Genomic DNA, 23,225 nt, shown 5'->3' on the forward strand with positions numbered 1-23,225 from the left:
TTGAACCACCAGCCTTCTGATTAGCAGTCAGGTGCCTTAGGCACTACACTACCAGAGCTCCTTGGAAACTCAAGGAGGGGTCACTATGAGTTGGATCCAACTCAATGGCAGTGAGTTTTCATTAGTTTTTAGTGATGTCTTTCTCTAATTTTCCATGTCTTTCTATTTTATACATAATAAAGGATTTAATGTACTGTTACTTTCTTTGTCCTTCTCTCCTGCCATTTTCTTTTTCTTTTTTAATTTTTAATGTGATTTGAGTAAAAGTTTACAGAGCAAATTGGTTTTCCACTCAACTGTTCATACACATTTGTTTTGTGACATTGACTGCAGTCCCCACAATGTAACAGCACTCTTCCTGCTTCCTCCCTGTGTTTACTCTTTCTATTCATCCTTCTTTCCCGTCCCTTCCTGCCTTCTGAGCTTTATCCCTGGGAAAATCCTGCCCTTTTGCTCTTGTATCTCTGATTGTTCCAAAGAATGGGTAACTCCCTGGTGTTATTGTTCACCCCATTGCCTTGTCTAATGTTAGCTAAGAGTTGACCATGAAAGTGAATTCAGTTCTAGGCTTGAGGGATGACTCAGGGTCATTTCCTGCCATTTTCAATTTTAAATTTATAAATTATTAGTATGTGATTATTTTTCACAATTATTTTCACTAAATTGTCTCAGTCTTTATCATTAATTCTTAAACATTTCCACTCTTGACTTCTGGACCTTGATTAATTTCTTCATCTTCCATAGAATATTATTGGATAATTTTACCAGAAAAGATGAAAAAATCAACTATATATTCTCTTAATGTTTGCCTACTGAGAAATTCTGTAGTTTTTGCACATAAATGATAACTTGGATATGCATGAAATTCTTACAGCAAAATATTGTCCATCAAAACTTGTTGAAATCGTTCCATTGTTTTCTGAAATTTAATGTTGCAGATAAGAAGTCTGAAACTTGCCTGATTTTTTTTGTCATTTGTAGAAGCTCTTTTAATTTTTAGTTTACTCTTGAAATATAATAATATTCTATATGTTTACATTTGAACCTATTGTCATTATGTTGACCAAAACTATATTGTTGTTGTTATTTGCTGTCGAGTCGGCCCCGACTCATAGCGACTCCTCCTTGGGTTTCTGAGGCAGTATCACTACGGAAGTAGGATTGCCCAACCTTCCTTCTGAGGAGTGGCTGGTGGGTTTGAACCACCAGCCTTCTGGTTAGCAGTCAAAAACTGTATTAGTATAGCCTATATTGGGAGCTCTGGTAGCATAGTGGCTAAGGCAATTGACTGCTAACTAGAAGGCTGGTGGTTCAAACCCACCAGCCACTCCTTGGAAGGAAGATGGGGCAATCTACTTCTGCAGTGATACTGCCTTGGAAACCTAAGGAGGGGTCGCTATGAGTCAGGTCTGACTCGACGGCACATAACAACAACAACAACAACATAGCCTATATTAATATTTTGTAGGCACACTTAATTACATGTAAGAATTTATGGAGTATTTTATATCTGTGATAATTTATTTCATTTAGTAGTCAAGCCAATTACATTTTTTAAAAAAAATTCTATGTCTCTAATTTTTACTTTTGTTGAATTCTTTTAGTCATTGTCCTCTTTTTTATTTGATAATTCATTTTTCATTTCCTAATTTCTGTTTTTAATTTTTATTTTCATTCTGATATTGCTTTTTAAGTTTCCTTGTTTTCCTTTCTTATTTAAAGATGATCCCTTTGAACCTATATCATCATGTCTGCCTTTTTATTCATGTAGGCATCTGTCTGCTAGAGACTTCTTTTTCATAAAGGCATGACTCTTTTGTGTTTGAGAACACAATACAAATGTCTTATTAAATCTCTGTCTTGTTTTCATAAAGGTAGTATCTAAAAAATAATACTGCTTTTGAAGATTTGAAAAACTCTATTTCCCTTACCTTATGCTATGATGATGCTTTTTAATTTATGGTTTCTACTTTAAACAAGGAGAAATATATTCAGCCACACCTTTGACAATAGACAGGGAAGGTGAAATTTACTTGGTTCTTCATACTTGCTATTTCAATTCTAATAGCTTTCTGCTCTCAGAGGTAAACTCAAGGTCAACAGCCTTTAATTTTGTCCTGGTCTGCTGAACTGGGGATGTATCTTGTCTTTCTTAGACGGTTCACTGACTTAGGAAGAGCCCATTGACGTTTAAAGACCTTATTTAAACAATGAAAAAGCATACTCCTATGCCCACACTGCTGCCAGAAATTCTCAGATAATGGCTAGGAATAGTACTATATAATGTTTCTACCATTTTTCTGTGTTTTTGACTCTAAACTGTAATGTCTACATGAATGAACAAACAGAAGTGTTGCTGTTGGTTTGAGGCAGACTAGTATGGAAATCTGGCAAATGTAGCCCAGAAATACTGCCTGTTTTCTGGTCACCAGTACCTATGCATCATGGAGTAAGACTTAAAAAAATATTTATCTGTATCTATATTCCCAATAATTTTCATGTATCCGCATAGGTATATTAATTGAAACTTGGTAGAATAGGTGTCAGGTACATTCAATAACTCAAGTAAAATCACGGAGCTCTGGGGGTGTATTGGCTAAGGCATTTGACTGCTAACCAGAAGGCTGGTGGTTCAAACCCTCCAGCCACTCCTCAGAAGGAAGACTGGGCAATCTACTGCTGTAGAGATACTGCCTCAGAAACCCAAGGAGGAGTCGCTGTGAGTCGGAACTGACTCAATGGCAGTGAAGTTTATTTTTAAGAGTTTAAAGGCAATTTCATTAATATTATATTTCTAGGGTTTGAATTTCTAAGCAGTCTTATCAGTTAACATGCTATAAAGCTCAACATGAACTTCAGAAAAGTCTAGTACACTCTCCTTTATACCTCAGCTACCACAAATTAATGAGTAATAATATCATAAGCCAGTAGAAAATATTCTATTTAACCCAAAGCAATCTATACATTCAATGCAATCCCAATCCAGATCCCATTGACATTCTTTAAGGATATGGAAAAAACAATCACTAACTTTATATGGAAAGGAAAAAGACCTTGGATAAGCAAAGCACTATTGAAGAAGAACAAAGTAGGAGGTCTCCCACTGCCAGATCTCAAAACCTACTATACAGCCACAGTAGTCAAAACTGCCTGATATTGTTACAATAACAAACACATAGACCAATGGAATAAAATTGAGAACCCAGAAATAGATCCATTGACCTATGGTCAGCTGATCTTTGACAAAGGGCCAAAATCCATTAAATGAGGAAGAGAATGTTTGTTTAATAAATGGTGCTGGCAAAACAGGATATCCATTCGCAGAAAAATAAAATGAGATCTGTACCTCACACCACGCACAAAAACTAACTCCAGATGGATCAAAGACTTAAATGTGAAACCTTAAACTATACAGTTCCTTAAGGGAAAACTAGGGGCAAATTTAGGGCCCTAATATATGGCATAAATAGATTATCAAGCATAACCCAAAATGCACAAACAGCAGAAGAGAAACTATATGAATGGGACCTTCTAAAAATTAAATTTTTATGTGGTTCCAAAGACTTCTCCAAAAAAAGAAAACCTACAGATTGAGGAAAAATATTTGGCAATGACATAGCTACAAGGCACTTACCCCTAGAATTTATAGAAAACTCCAATACCTCAATAACAAAAAGATACACAATCCAATTAAAAAATGGACAGAAGACATGAATAGATGTTTTACCAAGGAGGATATTCAGGTGGCCAACCAACATATGAGGAAATGCTCACAATCATTAGCCATTAGAGAGATGCAAATCAAAACAACAATGAGATAACATCTTGCCCCAGCACTAGTAGCAAAGTTCAATAAGACAGAAAATAACAAATGCTGGTGAGGATGCAGAGAGATTGGGACTCTGCAGGTGGGACTGTAAAATGGTACAACCATTTTGGAGAGCAGTATGGTGATTCCTTTTAAAAGTTGGAATTAGAAATAACATTTGACCCAGCCATTCCATTACTAGGTATATATCCTAAAGAAGTGAGAGCCATGACAAGAACAGACATATGCACACCCATGTTCATCACAGCACTATTTACAATAGCCAAAAGATGGAAACAACCTAGGTGTCCATCAACTGAGGAATGGATAACCAAACTATGTGACATGCACACAATGGAATACTATGCTACTCTAAAGTATAATGTAGAATCTGCAAAACACTGCATAATGTGGATGAACTTGGAGGACATTATGCTGAGTGAAGTAAGTCAATCACAGAAGGACAAGTATTAGTCCATTATTGTAAAAATCAAGGAAAGGTTTATCTGTGGAAGGAAATCTTCTTTGTTGTTTACCAGGGGTGGGAGGGGAGGGGAGGAACAGTGTTAGATGGGTAGAGATAAGTATTGATTTGGGTGAAGAGAAGGGCAGTATACCAAATGTGAGTGATCAACATGGTGGCATTGAGGAAGAGGAAGACATAGAGGTACATGAGAGGTGCAGAGAACAATGATGAACCCTTTTGCACATACAGTACTGCATTGCCAGTGAAGGCAAACATAGGTATATGGGTGGATAGGTAGGTGGACAAGATGAACTATTAGGTATGTCTATGGGAGCTCTAGGAGCTCTGGTAGCATAGTGGCTAAAGCACTTGACTGCTAACCAGAAAGCTGGTGATTCAAACCCACCAGCCACTCCTCGGAAAGAAGGTTGGGCAATCCTACTTCCGTAGTGATACTGCCTCGGAAACCCAAGGAGGGGTCGCTATGAGTCGGGGCTGACTCGACGGCACATAACGACAACAACAACATGGGAGCTCTGGTAGCATAGTGGCTAAGGCACTTGACTGCTAACCAGAAAGCTGGTGATTCAAACCCACCAGCCACTCCTCGGAAGGAAGATGGGGCAATCTACTTCCATGGTGATACTGCCTCGGAAAACCAAGGAGGGGTCACTATGAGTCGGGTCCAACTCAACGGTAAATAACAACAACAGCAACAACATGCAGGGGGGAGTGTACCCAAGATCATTATAGAGTTGGCAGACAATGGTTGTACAAGTGTATTTGTATGTTCTGTAAGAATTCCCAGGTATATAGTAGAGCTGACAAGGGCAAGGTTGGAGTCACCTTTTGGTCACAGCCAGCTACCCAGAGGGAGTGAGTAGTTGAACCTGTGGGCTGAGGACCATAGTCACAGGGGACATCAAGCCCAATTGGCATAAAATACTACACAAAACATTGTTCTACCTCCTACTTTGGCAAGTAGCAACTGAGATCTTAAAAGCTTGCAAGTAGCCAACTAGATGCAACGATGGGTCTCTCCTCATCCAGAACAAAGAAGAATGAAGAAAACAAAAGATTCATGGAAACAATTAGTCCTAGCTACTGGTACACCAAGTAATCCACAGCCTATTTGACTATGAGACCAGAAGAACTAGATGGTGCCCAGCTACCACTGTCAACCACCAGAGGGGGATCTATGTAGGAGATCCTGGATAGAGAGGGAGAACAATGTGGAACAAAACTCAAAATCATTTGGGAAAAAAAAAGGGGGGGGGGGACCAGGTTTGTTGGTCTGATAGAGCCTGGTGGAACCACTGAGACTATGGCCCCTAGCTGCCCCTCAGGTCTGGAACGGAACCACACCTATTGCTTCCAGCCAAACAAAGACAATCATATGAGTTGAACATTTACCAGAGGTAGATACACTCCTTGGAGAGAACAATCACGAAAGAGAGAAGGACTGTTTATGCACAGGGAGATAGCTCAGGGGACAGGAGTGCATGGAGGGATGGACACAGCGAAGAGGTAACTATGGGGAGGAAGTGGGAGGGGAGCTGAGCTGTCACTTTGGGGTAAATTGTAGTCAATGCCATGAGACAAAGTGTATGTGAACTGCTGTATGGAAAGTGAATTTTCCCTGTAAACTTTTGCCCAAATCACAATTAAAAAAAAATTCTAATTATAGAAGGAGCTCCTGCATTGACAGCACCAATAACTTTCCTATATTTAACTCATCATTTGGCACAATATTAATGGACATGAATAGTCAGTTTCAGCTAATGCTAACACTAACACTTTTCTCATTATTAAACATGCTTACATTTTGTGGCATCAGAGAAAGGAAACATCTCTAAGCCCAGAGTTTTCCAAAGTAGTTGCTAAAGAACTCTTAATATAAAATCTTTTAATTATACTGGCATGCCTCAGTTTTTTATCATTATTGGAGATAAAGTGAAAGTAGTAATTTGTTGTCGTTGTTGTTATTCGCTGTTGAGTCAGACCCAACTCAAAACAACCCCTCCTTGGGTTTCCGAGGAGGTATCACTATGGAAGTAGATTGCCCAACCTTCCGTCCAAGGAATGGATGGTGAGTTTGAACCGCCAGCTTTCTGGTTAGCAGTCAATTGCCTTAGGCACTGCGTTACCAGTATGCCTAGTAATTGTTGTTGTTGTTGTTATTTGCCATCGAGTCGGCCCCTACTCATAGTGACCCCTCCTTGGATTTCCGAGGCACTATCAGTATGGAAGTAGGATTGCCCAACCTTCCTTCCGAGGAGTGGCTGGTGGATTTGAACCGCCAGCCTTCTGGTTAGCAGTCAAGTGCCTTAGGCACTATGTTACCAGAGCTCCTAGTAATTATTTAGGGGAAAAAAAAAAAAAAAAAAAAAAAAGGAAAAACCAGCCTTCATTATTTATGCAAGATCAGCAAGACTTTAATAAAAGAGATCATAGAAGAAAATTACATGGTTCCCAAAGCCATATTGCTTTACATGACAATATGCTGGGATCTGACAAGTTAGAGACTGCACTTCAATGACCAAAAAAGGAGAATATCACCACTCTTTTGTCTCAATCCTTAGATTAGTGCTGCTGAACTGCATTTTTAAGTATACTTTTACATACACTTTCAAGGAGTTTGTAAACCAACACTAACACAAAAAATAATGCATATCAAGGTAACCGTTCCTGCTTACGATAATGAACAGAATTACTGGTCAGATGGAGTATGGCGGGACCTCTAATACTAAGGTCCTGGGATACACTTCAGGCCTGGAATAAAACTCACTCCCAGGGGATGGCTCTCAGCCAAGTAGTAATTAAGACGTACATACAGACTACTCAACCCAGGTGATTCACCCACACACTATGGAGATGCATCCCTTGGAGCAATCAACCACGGGATGGAACACTGGAGGGGCAAAAGGACACCCTTTTGGAATGCAGAACTATGAGGGCTACCAGAGTAGGGAAGATTACTGAGAAGGAAGGGAAGGACAGTGGGTTAGGGTTGGGGATTGGTAATACGGGAGTGAAACCAAATGTACATGAAATGTTGAGTGTAAAACAAACTCTGCTCTGTAAATTTGCAGCTAAAACATTAAAAAAAAAAGTTCCTGCTTAAATCCTTTAAAAAATATTCATCTAAATAGACCAATACACTACTTCTTATTTGAGAAAATATGTCTGTTTTATAACTTCTTTACATGATGCTTTAAAGCATCATTGTGGGAAGATAATGAAAAACAGAACATAGGTCTAAGAATGGAGAAATTGGGTGGGAGAAGAGAAAGATAAGAATAGACTGGCCTTTGAAAAGATGAGGGTTGAGAAACTGATGAGTTATAGTTGTGAAATGGAGACCCTCAGTGATGCAAATGGTTAAGCACTTTACTACTGTCCAAAAGGTTGAAAGTTTAAACCTACCTAGTGGCTTCCTGGAAGAAAGACCAGACAATATTTTCCCCTAAAGATTATGTGAGTTTGTGTGTGCAACTGCCATCGAGTTGGATCCGACTCATAGTGACCCCTCCTTGGGTTTCCGAGGCAGTATCACTATGGAAGTAGATTGCCCAACCTTCCTTCTGAGGAGTGGCTGGTGGGTTAGAACCACCAGCCTTGTGGTTAGCAGTCAAATGCCTGGTACTCTGGTACTATGCCACCAGAGCTCCCCTTAAAGAATATAGCCTAGATAATTCTATAGGGCAGTTCTACTGTGTCACATGGGGACATTATGAGTTGGAATCAACTGCATGGCACACAACAACAGCACTTATGAAAAAGTAAGTGATTGATTTTGATATTCTTTAAGAGTTTGTTCAAATCATATATGCACACTGAACTAGGAAAGATGGATGAAAGCCTTTATACAAATTTGACTATCATCCTAGATCCATCTGTCAGTTTGTCATACTGTGGGGACTTGCACCTTGCTGTGAGGCTGGAGGCTATGCCACCAGTTTTTCAAACACCAGCAGGGTCACCTATGGTGGACAGGTTTCAGCAGAGCTTCCAGACTAAGATTTACTCAGAAGAAGGAAGAGGATGTCCACTTCTCAAACAATTGGCCAGTGAAAATCTTATGAATAGCACTGAAACATTGTCTGATATGTTACCAGAAAACTTGATGAATAGCACTGAAACATTGTCTGATATCGTGCCAGAAGATGAGCCCCACAGATCGAAAGGCACGCAAAATATGACTGGGGAAGAGCTGCCTCCTCGAGGTAGACTGGATTGTAATGACATTGATGGAGTAAAGCTTTTAGGCCACGATTTGCTGATGGGGCACTACTCAAAATGGGAAGAAACAGCAGCAAACATTCATTAATAATCAGAACATGGAATGTGCAAAGTATGAGTGAATCTAGGAAAACTGGAAAACCAAAAAAAAAAAAAGCAAACTCAGTGCCATGGAGTCGGATCCGACTCGTAGCGACCCCTCCTTGGGTTTCCCAGGTGGAAGCACTATGGAAGTACGTTGCCCAACCTTCCTTCTGAGGAGTGGCTGATGGGTTAGCAGTCAAACACCTTAGGAAATCCTAGGTGTTAGTAAGCTGAATGGACTGGTTGTGGTCTCTCCAGATGGAATACACAAAAATTAGATCAACTACATCTGTGGAAGGAGGTGATGGAGAAACTCAATATCTTCAGACAAAACAAGGCCAGCCCTGTGGAACAGACCATCAGTTTTTCATACGCAAGTTCAAGTTGAAGCTGAAGTTAATTAAAACTAGTCTACAAGAGCCAAAATATGATCTTGATTTTATCCCGCCTGAATTTAGAGACCATCTGAAGAATAGATTTGACGCATCGAACACCAGTGACCAAAACCAGACTAGTTGTGGGACCATATGTAGATTATCACACATGAAGAATGAAAAAGCTCATTAAGAAGACAGGAAAGGAAGAAAAGACTAAAATGGATGTCAGAGAGAGACTCTGAAACTTACTCTCGAATGGAGAGTAGCTAAGACAAATGGAGGAAATGGTAAGATAAAGGAGCTGAACAGATTTCAAAGAGTAGCTCAAGAAGACAAAGACAATTGTTATAATGAAATGTGCAAAGACCTGGAGTTAAAAACTAACAGGGAAGAATACACTTGACATTTCTCAAGCTGAAAAAAGTGAAGAAAAAATTCAGGCCTTGAGTTACAATGTTTAAGGATTCTATGAGCAAAATATTGAATGATGCAGGAAGCATCAAAAGAAGATGGAAGGAATATGCAGTCACTGTACCAAAACAAATTGGTCTGTGTTCATCCATTTCAGGAGATGGCATATGATCAAAGATCGATGGTACTGAAGGAAAAACTTGAAACTTCACTGAAGGAGTTGGTGCAAAACAAGCCACCAGCAATTGGTGGAATACCTATTGAGATATTTCAACAAATGGATGCCATGCTACAGGTATTTATTTGTCTATGCCAAGAAACCTGGAAGACAGCTACCTGGCCAACTGACTGGAAGAGATCCATATTTGTACCTATTCTAAAGATAAGTGATGTAACAGAATATGGAAATTATTGAATGATATCATTAATATCACATGCAAGTAAAATGTTGCTGAAGATAATTCAAAAATGGTTCTAGCAGTATATTGACAGGGAACTTCAGAAAAGAGTCAGAAGAGTATGTGGAATGAGGGATATCATTGCTGATGTCAGATGGATCTTGGCTGAAAGCAAAGAATACCAGAAAGATGCTTACTTGTATTTTATTGACTATGCAAAAGCATTGGACTATGTGAATCACAACAAAATATGGATAACATTGAGAAGAATGGGAATTCCAGAACACATAATTGTGCACATGAGGTACCTGTGCATCCACCAAGAGGCTGTCATTTGAACCGAAGGGGATACTGCATACTTTAAAATAAGGAAAGGTGTGTGTTGTGGTTGTATTCCTTCACCATACTCATTCAATCTGTATGCTGAGCAAATAATCCAAGAAACTGGACTATATGAAGAAGAGCACAGCAACAGAATTGGAGGAAGACTCATTCACACCCTGCAATATGCAGCAACACAACTTTGCTTGCTGAAAGTGAAGATGACTTGAAACATTTACTGATGAAGATTAAAGACTACAGTCTGCAGTATGGATTACACCTTAACATAAAGAAAACAAAAATCTTCACAATTGGACCAATAAGCAGCATCACGATAAGTGGAGAAAAGTTCGAAATTGTCAAAGATTTCATATTACTTGACTCCACAATCAACTCCAATGGAAGCAGCAATCAAGAATCAAAAATTGTATTGCACTGGCTAAATCTGCTGCAAAACATCTCTTTAAAGTGCTGAAGAGTAAAAATATCTCTTTGAAGACTAAGATGCGCCTAACCCAAGCCATGGTATTTTCAATAGCCTCATGTGCATGTGAAAGCTGGACAATGAATAAGGAAGACTGAAGAAGAGTTGATGCTTTTGAGTTGTGGTTTTGGTGAAGAATACTGAAAGTACCATGGACTGCCAGAAGAATGAACAAATCTGTCCCGACAGAAGTATAGCCAGAATGCTCCTTGAAAGCAAGAATGGCCAGACTTTGTCTCACTACTTTGGTCATGTTGTCAGAGGGACCATTACTTAGAGAAGAATATCATACTTGGTAAAGTAGAGGGTAAACTAGAAAGGGGAAGATCTTTTGAAATGAGATAAGATGGATTGAAACAGTGGCTACAACAATGAGCTCAGGTATAGCAAGGATTGTGAGAATTTCACATCTGGACCGTGTTTCATTCTGTTGTACATATGGTCACCATGAGTTGGAGCTGATTAGATGGCACCTAATAATAACAACATCATCCTAGAAACCTACTGAACCAGTCCTTAAAGAGAGCATGATACAATGCCCTGCTAAACTAACAGTGTATAATATAAGCATCCTTCTAAAGATGAAAATTCAGAAAATTTTATTAGCACATTAAAACATGCTTCAAGTTTTAGGATTTATGGCTGGAAAATGCCCTCATTAATATTAATAAGAACTTCTCTCTGGGATTATTTTACTTACGAACAATAGTTGTACTACATATTTTGTATTTTTATTATACTCAGCTTTCTTTCATAAGTATTATATCAAAGTTTTGAAAACTAGTTAAATAATTAAATAACTAGTTTGAAAACTAGTTAAATAATATGTAGCATAAGTAAAATATGTGAGAGGATTAAAAAGCTTATTTTGCTATATAAGGTAAGATCCCATCTAACTAATCATGAGATGGGGTAAAAATGAACCTTGTTAAAAAAATAAACATAATAAACATCCCAACCAGAATCGCCATAAAGAATGTGCCATAAGCTTTCTTTGTTTCCCATTTTAGAAATACAAACCAGTTGATTCCAAATCATGACAACCCCACATGTGTCACAGTAATATATTCCATAGGGTTTTCAGCAGTTGATTTTTCAGACGTAGGTCACCAGGCCTTACTTTCAAGGTGCCTCTGTGTGAACTCGAACCTCTATCCTTTCAATTAGTAGTCTAAGGTATTAACTTTTGCACCACCCAGAGACTCCTGTTCTAGAAGTAGCTTGTGATAAAATTTATTCTGTCTTTTTCCTTGAGTACCTCTCAAAACAGTCCCATTTACACTGTACTGCATTTATTGTTCACAGCTCTTCAAGACCTACAAGGAGATGTTGAATATTATATACTTTTTTGGAGTTCTGCTACCTCAAATGAATCTCTGAAAATCCTCCAAGATGTACACTCCCATATCATCAGCCACTTAAATCCAAACACAGAATATTGGATTTTTATTTCTGTCTTCAATGGAGTCCACAGCATCAACAGTGAAATTCTATGCATAACCACTTGTGATGGGGGTGAGTCCAGATTTTAAGGGATGCTTGGCTTCAGAGATGCTAATGAAATTGATTAATTCTTGTTGGGGTGAGATCAGTCATCCTCCATTATAAAATTTCCGGTGTTGGGGGAAAGGCAGCTGGACTGAAATGGCTTAAGTACTCGCTGTCATCAAGTGGCAGATCAATAAGTGGTCCCACTGAGACAGCAGCACAAGGCTCTAATAATGGGATATTAGCCCAGTTTGTTCCTATTCTTTTCAGTGTATGTTTAGTTTGGAGCCAAGTTCACATCAATAAATGGTGACATTTAGAAACTTTTTTTTTTTTTTTTTAAGATTTGCTCTCTGAAGCAATATGCTTTTCAAAATGACAGCCAAGCACAGTGAGGGCCCTTCCTGAGTCACCAGAAATCGTAGGTGGAAGTTCAGCCACTGAGAAAAATTGCCTATGACTCATTTCTAAGCCAGTTAGCAAGGGGAGGAAGTAAGGGAAGCAACTTGTGAATCTGAAATGTGTTTGGAATGGTCTTTCTAATCTTTTTGGCTTTATAAAGTCTCATTATAAACATTATAATATCATTACCTCCCAGGCAAGTGTTCCAGGTCATTAGCAGAGCACTTTAAGTGTGGAACCCATTTCCCTTTGTGATGCCAAAGGTCAGCACCTTTTGTTTATAAAATAGAATGGATTACAAGGACAATTTTTCAACTAGTTAAGATGGGTTCTTATGATAAAAATAGGTTTTTGCATAGTTATTCCTGACATGCTTGAATAATTGTGTAATTTAACGCTAAGCAAGATTTTTTTTCTATTGTTAGATTTCATCATTACCTATGGTAATCAACATTCAAAATCATTTACATAATGACAATATTGCATTATTGCTTCATATTGCTTGAGTTACAAGCTAGTAACATCAAATGATTTTTCACGTTCCACCAGCCTCAATGTATTTGAGTTTTATATTTTGCTTAAGGAGCAGTTTTTTTTTTTCTTTTTCCTTTTCCTTTTTTCTTTTTCCGTGGGAGGTTTGGAGTGAAGGGATGGAGAAGAGGCAAATGATAGATATGTATTACGGATGGGTAAATAATTTATCATCATATCCCACTGATCACATCATATTGAAGTTTAACACTATGCTGGTGCTATAAAGCATTTTACCACCAATTCTTATGGTTTCTAACTGAGAGTATAATAAGCCAATTTACAGAGGACTACAGACTGTGATAACTTCATCAGAGGAAAGCAGATAAGCAGTGAATCCTTTGCTAAACCTAAATATGGATCTGCATCTAGTTTAACAAGTGCTTTTTCAGAGACAGCTGGAGTTTATTCAGTTTCTTCCCTTTAATTCTAGAGCCTCAGGGCATGCTTCCTCCAGAGGTTGTCATCATCAACAGTACAGCTGTACATGTCATCTGGACATCTCCTTCAAACCCAAATGGTGTTGTCACTGAGTATTCCATCTATGTAAATAATAAGCTCTACAAGACTGGAATGAATGTGCCTGGATCATTCCTTCTGAGAGACCTGTCTCCCTTCACTATCTATGACATTCAGGTTAGAACATTGGCTTTTTTTTTTTTTTTTTGATGGTTAGTTTATGCTGGGTGATTTCTCTAAGTGGAAACTTCCATCTTGGTTACAGATTATTTATTTGGTGGGTAACAGGAGACAGAGTAGGGAAATTGACCAGGATTAAGTCTGTTTGCTGTGGGCAAATAACATGGGTCTCTAGAAGAAGATAATGATAATAAGGGAAATTATGTTGATGAGGATGATGATGATATTCTAACAAGCAAAATGAAGCAAATCACACATTCAGAATAAATCTTACCCAGACATTTGCTTTTTTTCCTAGTTCTTTTATGATTATTAAAGTCAGAACCAGTCTAGGAATATGGGGACATCTTTGTATTCCTGTTTCTGCTATTACTAATTTAAGACTATAGGAAAGTTATATAACCTCATTGGGCCTCAGTTTTCTTTTTTATAAGGACGACAGACTAGGTGGCTTAAAACATTCTACCACTCCTAATATTCTGGTGACATAATGGGTAAGGCTTTTGACTGCTAACCAGTTTGAATTGGTTGGCAGTTCAAACCCACCAGTCACTCCTTGGAAGGAAGATTGCACAATCTACTTCCATAGAGATACCACCTCAGAAACTCCTGGGGGACGCTGTGAGTTGAATCCACTTCATGGCAATGAATTGCTTTGTTTTTCTTTCTTATGTAGACTAATGTTTATGTCCATTGTGCTCTTAGAATGAGTCCATGTGGGTGCGTAGACCATAGAGCAAATTATAAAATAATAATCACACTCAAAATAATTAGAAATATAGTTTTGTGAACAGTTTAGGATAGGAAAGTGATGGAGGATTTGCTGTAGTATCCTCTTTTAGGGCCCTGTGGAGAAAGTAGGCTGAACTCTCAAAGGGACCTAATTTATTTGCTTTGTTGCTATTATTGTTAAAAAAAAAAAAAAGGAGCTCTGGTGGTATAGTACCTGAGGCATTGGACTGCTAACCAGAAGACTGGTGCTTCAAACCCACCAGACACTCCTCGGAAGAAGGACTAGAAAGAAGATTGGGTAATCTACTTCCTTAGAGATAACTCACTACCGTGGAGTCTTACCCCACTCTAAGCAACCCCTCCTCTGGTTTCTGAGGCATTATCCTTATGGAAGATTGCCCAGCCTTCCTTCCAAGAAGTTGCTGGTGGGTTTAAACTGCCAGCCTTCTGGTTAGCAGTCAAATGCCTTAGGCACTACGCCACCAGATATTGCCTCAGAAACACAAGGAGGGGTCAAAATCTACTGGATGGCAGTGATTTGTTGTTGCTAAGTGCCATTAAGTCCACTCCTACTTAGAAAGACCCACTGTCACTTTATTAGGACTCAAAACACAAACTAAGGCTGAGTTCACTGGGGGTTGTGCAGGCATGGCCAGCTTGTTTTCTGATCATGGAGCAAGATTTGGTATTTAAAAGTGTTTCAGACCCATTCTAGTGTGAGAGACTTCATTCACACCTATCAGTTTGAGTCAGTGGTACAATTTTTATAAGATTTGGGACATGGAAGCAAATGAAAAGATAAGAGACCAAATTTGAATTCAAATATAAATTTGTTATTTGTGACTAAGACATTTCTATTCCTGACAATTATACTATTGTGAACCTTTTTACAGTTCAGGACTACACTTGAAATAGCTGTTGGCATTTCTTAGAAATTGAGTCTCAGATTTCAGTGATTTTTCATTATGATGTGAAGGCTCGTTTGGCGTCATTTAAAATATGCATTTATTTGGAATTCCTCTATTCTAACCCCCTTCTCTAAAAGAGCTATTGATTTTAAGAGACGTATAGATTACACCCAAATATCCACTTTTTAAACAAATCCTTTTACATGTTTGTTTGCAAAAAGATCAATCATTTAATGTTGATTCAATTTTAAGTCACTTTAATGTGAATATAGTAAACCTTCATATTAGTGTTTCACTCACATGTTATGCAAAACAACTAGAGCAGCCGAGACATCCTCCAAGATGGAGTCTTGGAATATTACCTTAATAAGAATGACAAAAGTATCAATATGTTTCTCTCAAATCAACTAAAAGCTTTCTGGACAAATATTTGAATATAGATTAACAGTTATAACTCAAAATGGCTTAATGTTTAGATCATAAGGCAACCTTCAAATATTACCAACTTAATCATATTTGCCGATTTCTCTGAGCTCCAATTTGCAAAACTGTGACAGTAGAGTTTTGAGGACTCAATAAAATAATTTGTGCGAGCACCCACTGTAGTATTTGGCACATATTAGATGACAATGGGCTCAAGCAAGGTGATAATTGTGAGGATAGTGCAGGACTGGGCAGTGTTTCATTCTATTGTACATGGGGTCACTATGAGTTGAAGCTGACTCGACAGCAAATAACAACAAACACACAATATACTCAATTGAGTTGATTCTGAGTTATCTCATGATGCATCATATAGTCAAATATTTCCAACATGTATAATATCTTCTTTTCCTTAAATATATTACAGAAAGTATATTTTATACTCATCTGCCTTTAAGTTAGTTGGGGTTTAATTGGACATACGAACAACAGAGGACCATGATAGAATTTAAATACCTACTAAGTACCACCTCAAAACACTCTATGGAATAAGTAAATGACATACTTAAAGAACATTATAAAAATATGCCTCAACCCCCAGCTAGGTGCAAACTGCCCTATGAATAAAATGTCACAACTATAAGTAAAGACAATAAGAGTCACATTTGTCTTTCCTTAAATGCCAATGAAACAAGAGAACTGTTTCACTTAAAAGCTCAGAATTAGTACTTAAGATTCACAGTATCTAGCTTCCCTCCTCCATTTATGTATTAGATACTGAAAGTAAATTAACATTGGAAGAAGTACAGTTCCCCTTTGGTTTATCCTCTAATTGAGAGCAGAATGATGTAGCTTCGAGGGTGTTCCACTAGCAATCTTTTACACATTCATTTGTCTGCCCTCCCTCTTGCTGCCTGTGTTCCTTTTGTGTTGCTAATGTTTGATGAACCCCATTTCTAATCTTTAGCTATTCCATCCTCCTTAGTTTTTATTCAGATTACCGTGGCAAAATTAAAGGAGTGAATGATGATTTTCTGCTGTGATTAAGGTAAAAACACAATTGCAGCTGGAACAAATGGATAGAAAATAGCTCAGCCATATTGGAAGGCTTCTCTAGGCCTCATTTTTCTTCCTTTAAACATTAGCATTTGGGCTATTTGTTGTAAAGTGTCAAGACTTCCAGAAGATATCGTCATTACACTACTTGGTTATAGATCTAGAGAGCAGTATGCAGTGATAAGCTATTATGCTTGCAAACTGTCACCTAGGCATCTTCCATGCCTTGACTGTGCTCTAAGTAGATTAATATGTCTGTCTCTTTCTGAACGGTTGGAACCAGAGACCAAGTCTCACCGTTTCAGTGACTAAATCAATTGTCCTGAGCCCATTTCTGCACTCTCCTCTAAGCTTGTCTCACTGGAGTCAATTAATATCAAAAATGAATATTTTTTAGGCTCCAAGTGGTAGAGAATACTAGAAGAGATACACATGAAATGAGAGTGGATAGGATTCTATGCATTGTTAGTCTGTATTTTGAAAATGGCTGGCTTTATTCTTTTCTAAACTAATGTTTGTAGGTCGAAGTCTGCACAAAGTATGCCTGTGTGAAAAGCAATGGGACACAAATCACCACTGTGGAAGATACTCCAGGTGACATACCAACACCCACAATTCATAGCATTGCTTCGAGGTATGAATCTCTTTCCATTTATATAAAGAACTCTGATCATAAACAATGAAAATAAAAATCAGTGGTATCCTCCCAGCCATGAGAATCTCAGTTAATAAGCTGCTTTAAACATGTGTGTAAATCAAATTTTTGGTATTATTAAATAGGTGCTGATCTTCATTGGCCATATTCCCTCAACATTTATGTTTTTATTTCCCTGACTGCCTAGCCTCACTTCCTATAATTTAGCAATCTATGAACAAATACCTAAATACACTACAGAACCTTTTTATTTAAATATGTCCTTCAGTAAATCCTTCTGTGAGACAAAGAACACAATTTCAATTAGAATGACTACCTTCTAACTTAATCTCTTTGGGAAAAAAATTAGATTTACATATATCAGATTGGCTTAAAGCTAGAAATACCTGTAAAATAAATAGAGAAGATAGTCTTTATGTCAGCATTATCAATTTTATCAATGTCTTTATGGAATCTCTTTATTTTTCTGTATTCACTTTTTGTTGAGAAATGAGCATAGTTTTAAAGCAAGTCCCTTCACTATTCAAAATTAAGAATAATAATAAGAAGAAGATTTAATGTCAGATTTTCCAGGCTAAAAGTGTGATGAGAATTTTCATTTCTCAACAGCAGGTTGAGTCTGGAGAAAGAAATCAGAGTGCTCCCACATCATACTTTTGCCCTAGCCACATGAATCACTCTTCACACTCACACTCACACACACACACACACACACACACATACAGAGCAAGACAGAGAGAGAGACATATGGATACACACACACATACTTGAAAAATAATAAAATATTTCAATTCTAAAGGATCCCTCTGTGGCATATTGAAATTTTGAAGTCTTTTTTAAGATATCAATTGTGATCTTGGAGACTAATGATTAACATTAGAAAAACCCACGAATCTAGATTCTTAGTTGTTCTGTGTAAGTCATATCGTCTTGAGTACATCTTATGTTCAATATATTCTAGACACTGCTCAAATTTTTGATGTTCTATGTAACTGATAATTCCCTCAACTTGTTCATCATCACTTGTCCACAGATTGCTTACTATACAAGGAGGAATGATCGTTAAATGGATGTCAGAGACATTGCTTATTTATTTTTTTCGTAAACACATTTATGGTGATGATAATGTAGAAGGCAGAAGTGATACAAAGAAGTACAAAACATGGTTCCTAAGTTTGCAAAGGTCCAGTCTACTGTGAGAAACACTCCCCTAAACAAATAATTATTGACCAAAGTGAAAAATACTACATTAGAGGTTTGCAATGTGCAAGAAAAGTAAAAGGAGAAAAATACCAACCTCTACCCAGTCTGCAGTGTGGATTACACCTCAATATAAAGAAAATGAAAATCCTCACAACTGGACAAATAAGGAGCATCACGATAAATGGAGAAAAAATTGAAGTTGTCAAAGACTTCGTATTACTTGGTTCTATAATCAACACCAATGGAAGCAACAGTCAAAATATCAGTCAATGCACAGCCCTGGGCAAATTGGCTGCAAAAGGCCTCTTTCAAGTGCAGAAGAGCAAAGATGTCTCCTTGAAGACTAAGCCATGGTATTTTCAATTGTTTCATATGCATGTTAAAGCTGGACAATGAATAAGGAAGACTGAAGACGAATTGATGCTTTTGAGTTGTGGTGTTGGTGAAGAATGCTGAAAGTTCTGTGGACTGCTAAAAGAACTAACCTGGCCTGGAAGAAGTGCAGCCGGAATGCTCCTTGGAGCGAAAATGGCCAGACTTTGTCTCACCTACTTTGGTCATGTTGTCAGAAGGGACCATTTCCTGGAGAAGGATATCATACTTGGTAAAGTGGAGGGTCGACAAAAACAGGGGTAGCCCTCAACTAGATGGATTGACACAGTGGCTACAATGATGGTTCAGGTATAGCAAGGATTATGGAGCCAGTCCAAGACAGGGCAGTGTTTCGTTCTGCTGCACATAGGGTTGCTATGAGTGAGAGACAAATTGATAGCACCTACCACCACCACCACCACCCAGGATTATCTGTGCAAGCTTCCAGCAGATGTGACATTTGAGTTCAGTCTTGAAGAGCTCAGGAAGAATTATACTTGAATGGGTGGATGTTGGAGGAGCCCTGGTGGCACAGTGGTTAAAGCACTCAGCTGCTAAAGGAAAGCTTAGCAGTATAAACCCACCAACCACTCTGCAGGAGACAGATGTGGCAGCCTGCTTCTGTAAAACTTTACAGCCTTGGAAACCCTATGGATCAGTTCTACTCTGTCCTATAGGGTCACTACTAGTTGGAATTGATTCAATAGTAACAGATTTTTTTGAGTTGGGTGCATGTTGCTAAATTTATTGTCTGTTAGCAGCCTGTGAGTCAAGCGCAGGTGATAGCATAAGGGAGTATATCTTAGATTTCATATGTATAGGTAGCTGAAAATAATCTTTAAGCTTTATAGGAAATTAAACAAATGTTTTTAAGGGCCTTTTATCTCTATGGTATCTTTTCCTCTAAGAAGACTCTTGCAGATGATAACAGGAAAATCATTTTCCAGCTCCAGATAAAGATTGTTTATCCACAAGCATGTTAAGTTGATGGCAAAAATATCTTAAAAGCTATTAAGAAACAAGGAGAAAATGAGATAGGAGACAACGACAGAAGAGAGATTTCAACACAGTTTGGAAGCTGTATTTGGCAGTAAGATACAAATGACTTAGTACTAAGTGGAGAAATTTATAACCAATGTATTGGCAGAGGGGGATAATGACATGAATCAAGCTAATTTTCCCTGCAGAGACCCTGAGAGGCTGAACACTAAGAACAGTTAAGGACTGTGAAGACCAAGGAGATGGGGTAAGATGCTGCATGAAATCAAGGGATTAGGTTCTCTATTGCATCTGGGTTTATTTTTCTTTTTCCATAAGATGAGGGCATCAGAAATTTGTTCTCTGGAAAAATGGAACCAGAGGCATTTAGGAGTTTGGGTTACTAGGCACAATGGAAAGATGAGATGAGAGACAGAGGGGAAAAAAAAAAAAAAGATGATAGAGTGAAAACACAACCTGCATAGGGAAAACCTTGGCTGCTTTTCCCAGTTCTACTCTCCTATACAAGTAGTTGGTCATAAATGCCTCCAAACAGGAAATAGGACAATCTTCTCTGGAAAACCTGAATGGCCCCAAATAAAATACTGCCAGATAATAAAGTAGGGGGATCACCTAAGAGAAGAACAGCTTGCCACCTCATTACCCAGTAGGGAAGTACACTAATCAATAAGCCTTACCTATCTCCATAAAGCTTCCAGTCAACTGATTTTGGTGCATCACTCTTAAGTATAAAAAGCAGATTAAAATCAACAAAAGAAGATAGTGATTCACTATAGATGGAGAAAATGGAAAGAGAGGAAAAAAGTAGGATAAACTTAGAGAGATAAGAGTAGAGCCTCTATACAGAAAACAAGAACAAAATGCTTCAAGAAAAGAATCAAAGGATAATAAAATAAAACCTTGTAGAATTCAAACATGTGAAAGCAGAATTGAAACTTTAGAATAAAATTTGAAGTGATATCTCAAAAAGCACATTGAAAGGATAAAGATGTAAAAAGTAAATAAATTAAAGGAAGGAAAACATTGAAAAATTAGGAAAAAAATCCAGAAAGTATAATGTTGGTATAATAAGAGTTCCAAAAAGAGAGAACAGGGGAGATAAGAGGAAAAAAATCACCACAGAAAGATGACAGGAAAATATCCCGGGACCAAAGTCACTGAACTGCATACTACAGATTCCACAGATAACCACACAATGACTGAAAACAGATCTACATAAAGGTATATTATCAGGATTGCAATAATATGTGGATTGCAAGCAATGTCATGAAACAAAATGTATATGAACAACTGTATGGAAAATGAATTTGCTCTGTAAACTTTTACCCAAATCACAATAGAAAAAGAAAAAAAAAAGGTATGTTATCAGGGAATTTCATAATATCAGGATAGAAAAAAATACAGTCAAAAAGATTCCAGGAATAAAAGATAGATCATTATATGCTGCATTAGGAATTTGAATAATGCCAGCAGTATTCACTGCTTAAAGGCAATTTTTAGTTAAAAATTCTAAACTGAAAAAAAAATCACCTTAGAATTCCACACTCAATCAATTTCAATTAAATGTGGGATTATAATAAAGACAATTTATGACCTGTAAAACAAAAAATAAATATCAGTCATACTAAAAATTGACAAGGATATGAAGGAAATGGCCTGGTTTTAATAGTGAAATAAAGAAACTTTTGAAAAGCACCAGTTTCCTGAATTTGCCTATTTTGTAATTATTCCTTTATACTTTTAAAATTTGTCTTTAAATTACATATGCTAAAATTCTCTCTTTTTGCTCTAAAGTTCTATGAGTTTTGACAAATGCTTGGAGTTGTGTTCTGTAACATCACCAAATCAAGATATAAAACAGTTTCATTATGTTGAAATATTCCCTCTTTAACCAATCCCTTCTCTTTCTTGGCTCCCAATTTCTCTGTTCTCATCTCTGCATCTTTGCCTTGTGGTATTAGTGGAATTGTATGTTGTTGTTGTTGTTATATGCTGTGGAGTCAGACCCAACTCATAGCGACCCCTCCTTGGGTTGCCAAGGCAGTATCACTACGGAAGTAGATTGCCCAACCTTCCTTCTGAGGAGTGGCTAGTGGGTTTGAACCGCCAGCCTTCTGGTTAGCAGTCAAGTGCTTTAGGCACTATGCTACCAGAGCTCCCAGTGCAATTGTGTAGTATGTAGGTATTTAAGTCTGGCTTCTTTCACTTAAGATGCATCCAAGTTATTGTATATATCAGTAGTTTATTACTGTTTATCTTTAAATGGTATTCCATTCTATTAATATACCACAACTTGTGTACAATTTGAGGAGCTGTGGTAGCACAGTGGTTTAAGCATTGGGCTGCTAACTGAAAAGTCAGTAGTTTGAACCCACCAGCCATTCTGCAAGAGAAGCAGTATACTTCTATAAAGATTTACAGCCTTGGAAACCCTATGGGGCAGTTCTACTCTGTCCTATAGGGTCGCTATGAGTTGGAATGAGCTCCATGGCAGTAGCTTTGGGTTTATGCACAATTTGGGTAGTTTCTAGTTCTTGGTTATTATGAATAAAGTAGCTATAAACATTTACATAGAGGTGTTTGTGCGAATGTATGTTTTTATTTTATTTGGGTAAATACATAGTTTTAGGATCACTGAATCATATGATAATTTTGTTTTACTTTATACGAAAATGACAAACTCTTTTCAAAAGGGACTAAAACATTTTGCAATCCTACTAGCATTGTATGAGAGTTCTAGTTCTCTATTTTTGCCAGAAATTGGTAATATAAAGATTTTTCTCCCTTTTTTAAATAGCCATTTTTATAGGTGTGTAGTGGTGTTTCATTGTGGTATTAATTTACATTTCCCTAATGACTACTGATGTCTGTCATCTTTGCCTGTGCTTAGCCATTTGTTTATCTACTTTGGTGAAGTGCCAATTTCAATAACTTGTCTATGTGTTAATTGTTGGTTTTGAGAGTTTTTAAAAATATTTTGAATATAAGTCTTTTGTTAGATATGTGATTTGTAAATATTTTCCTTCAGTCTATAGCTTCCTTTTCATCCATTAATTGTGTCTTTTGAAAGCAAAATTTTGAAACTTCAGTAAAATTCAATTTATCATTTTTTTGAAAAAATGTTATGAAGGGAGCTTCAGTGACATGGTGCCTAATGCATTTGACTGCTAACCAGAAGGCTGGTGGTTCAAATCCACCAGCCACTCCTCAGAAGGAAGGTTGGGCA

General features: G+C 37.6%; 1 protein-coding gene across 1 annotated transcript in view; it reads left to right on the forward strand.

The window, feature by feature from the left end:
• USH2A (usherin) overlaps positions 1 to 23,225 on the forward strand; it is a 1,482,371-nt gene that overhangs the window by 1,061,252 nt on the left and 397,894 nt on the right. Inside the window, exons 44-46 of the mRNA XM_007952540.1 lie at positions 11,897 to 12,106; positions 13,446 to 13,648; positions 17,292 to 17,404. Coding sequence (XP_007950731.1) covers positions 11,897 to 12,106; positions 13,446 to 13,648; positions 17,292 to 17,404 — 526 coding nt within the window. The remainder of the gene's footprint in view (positions 1 to 11,896; positions 12,107 to 13,445; positions 13,649 to 17,291; positions 17,405 to 23,225) is intronic.

This window comes from Orycteropus afer, unplaced genomic scaffold (assembly GCF_000298275.1).
Source record: "Orycteropus afer afer isolate SDZICR_OR568_19922 unplaced genomic scaffold, OryAfe1.0 scaffold00013, whole genome shotgun sequence".
NCBI classification, from domain to species: domain Eukaryota; kingdom Metazoa; phylum Chordata; class Mammalia; order Tubulidentata; family Orycteropodidae; genus Orycteropus; species Orycteropus afer.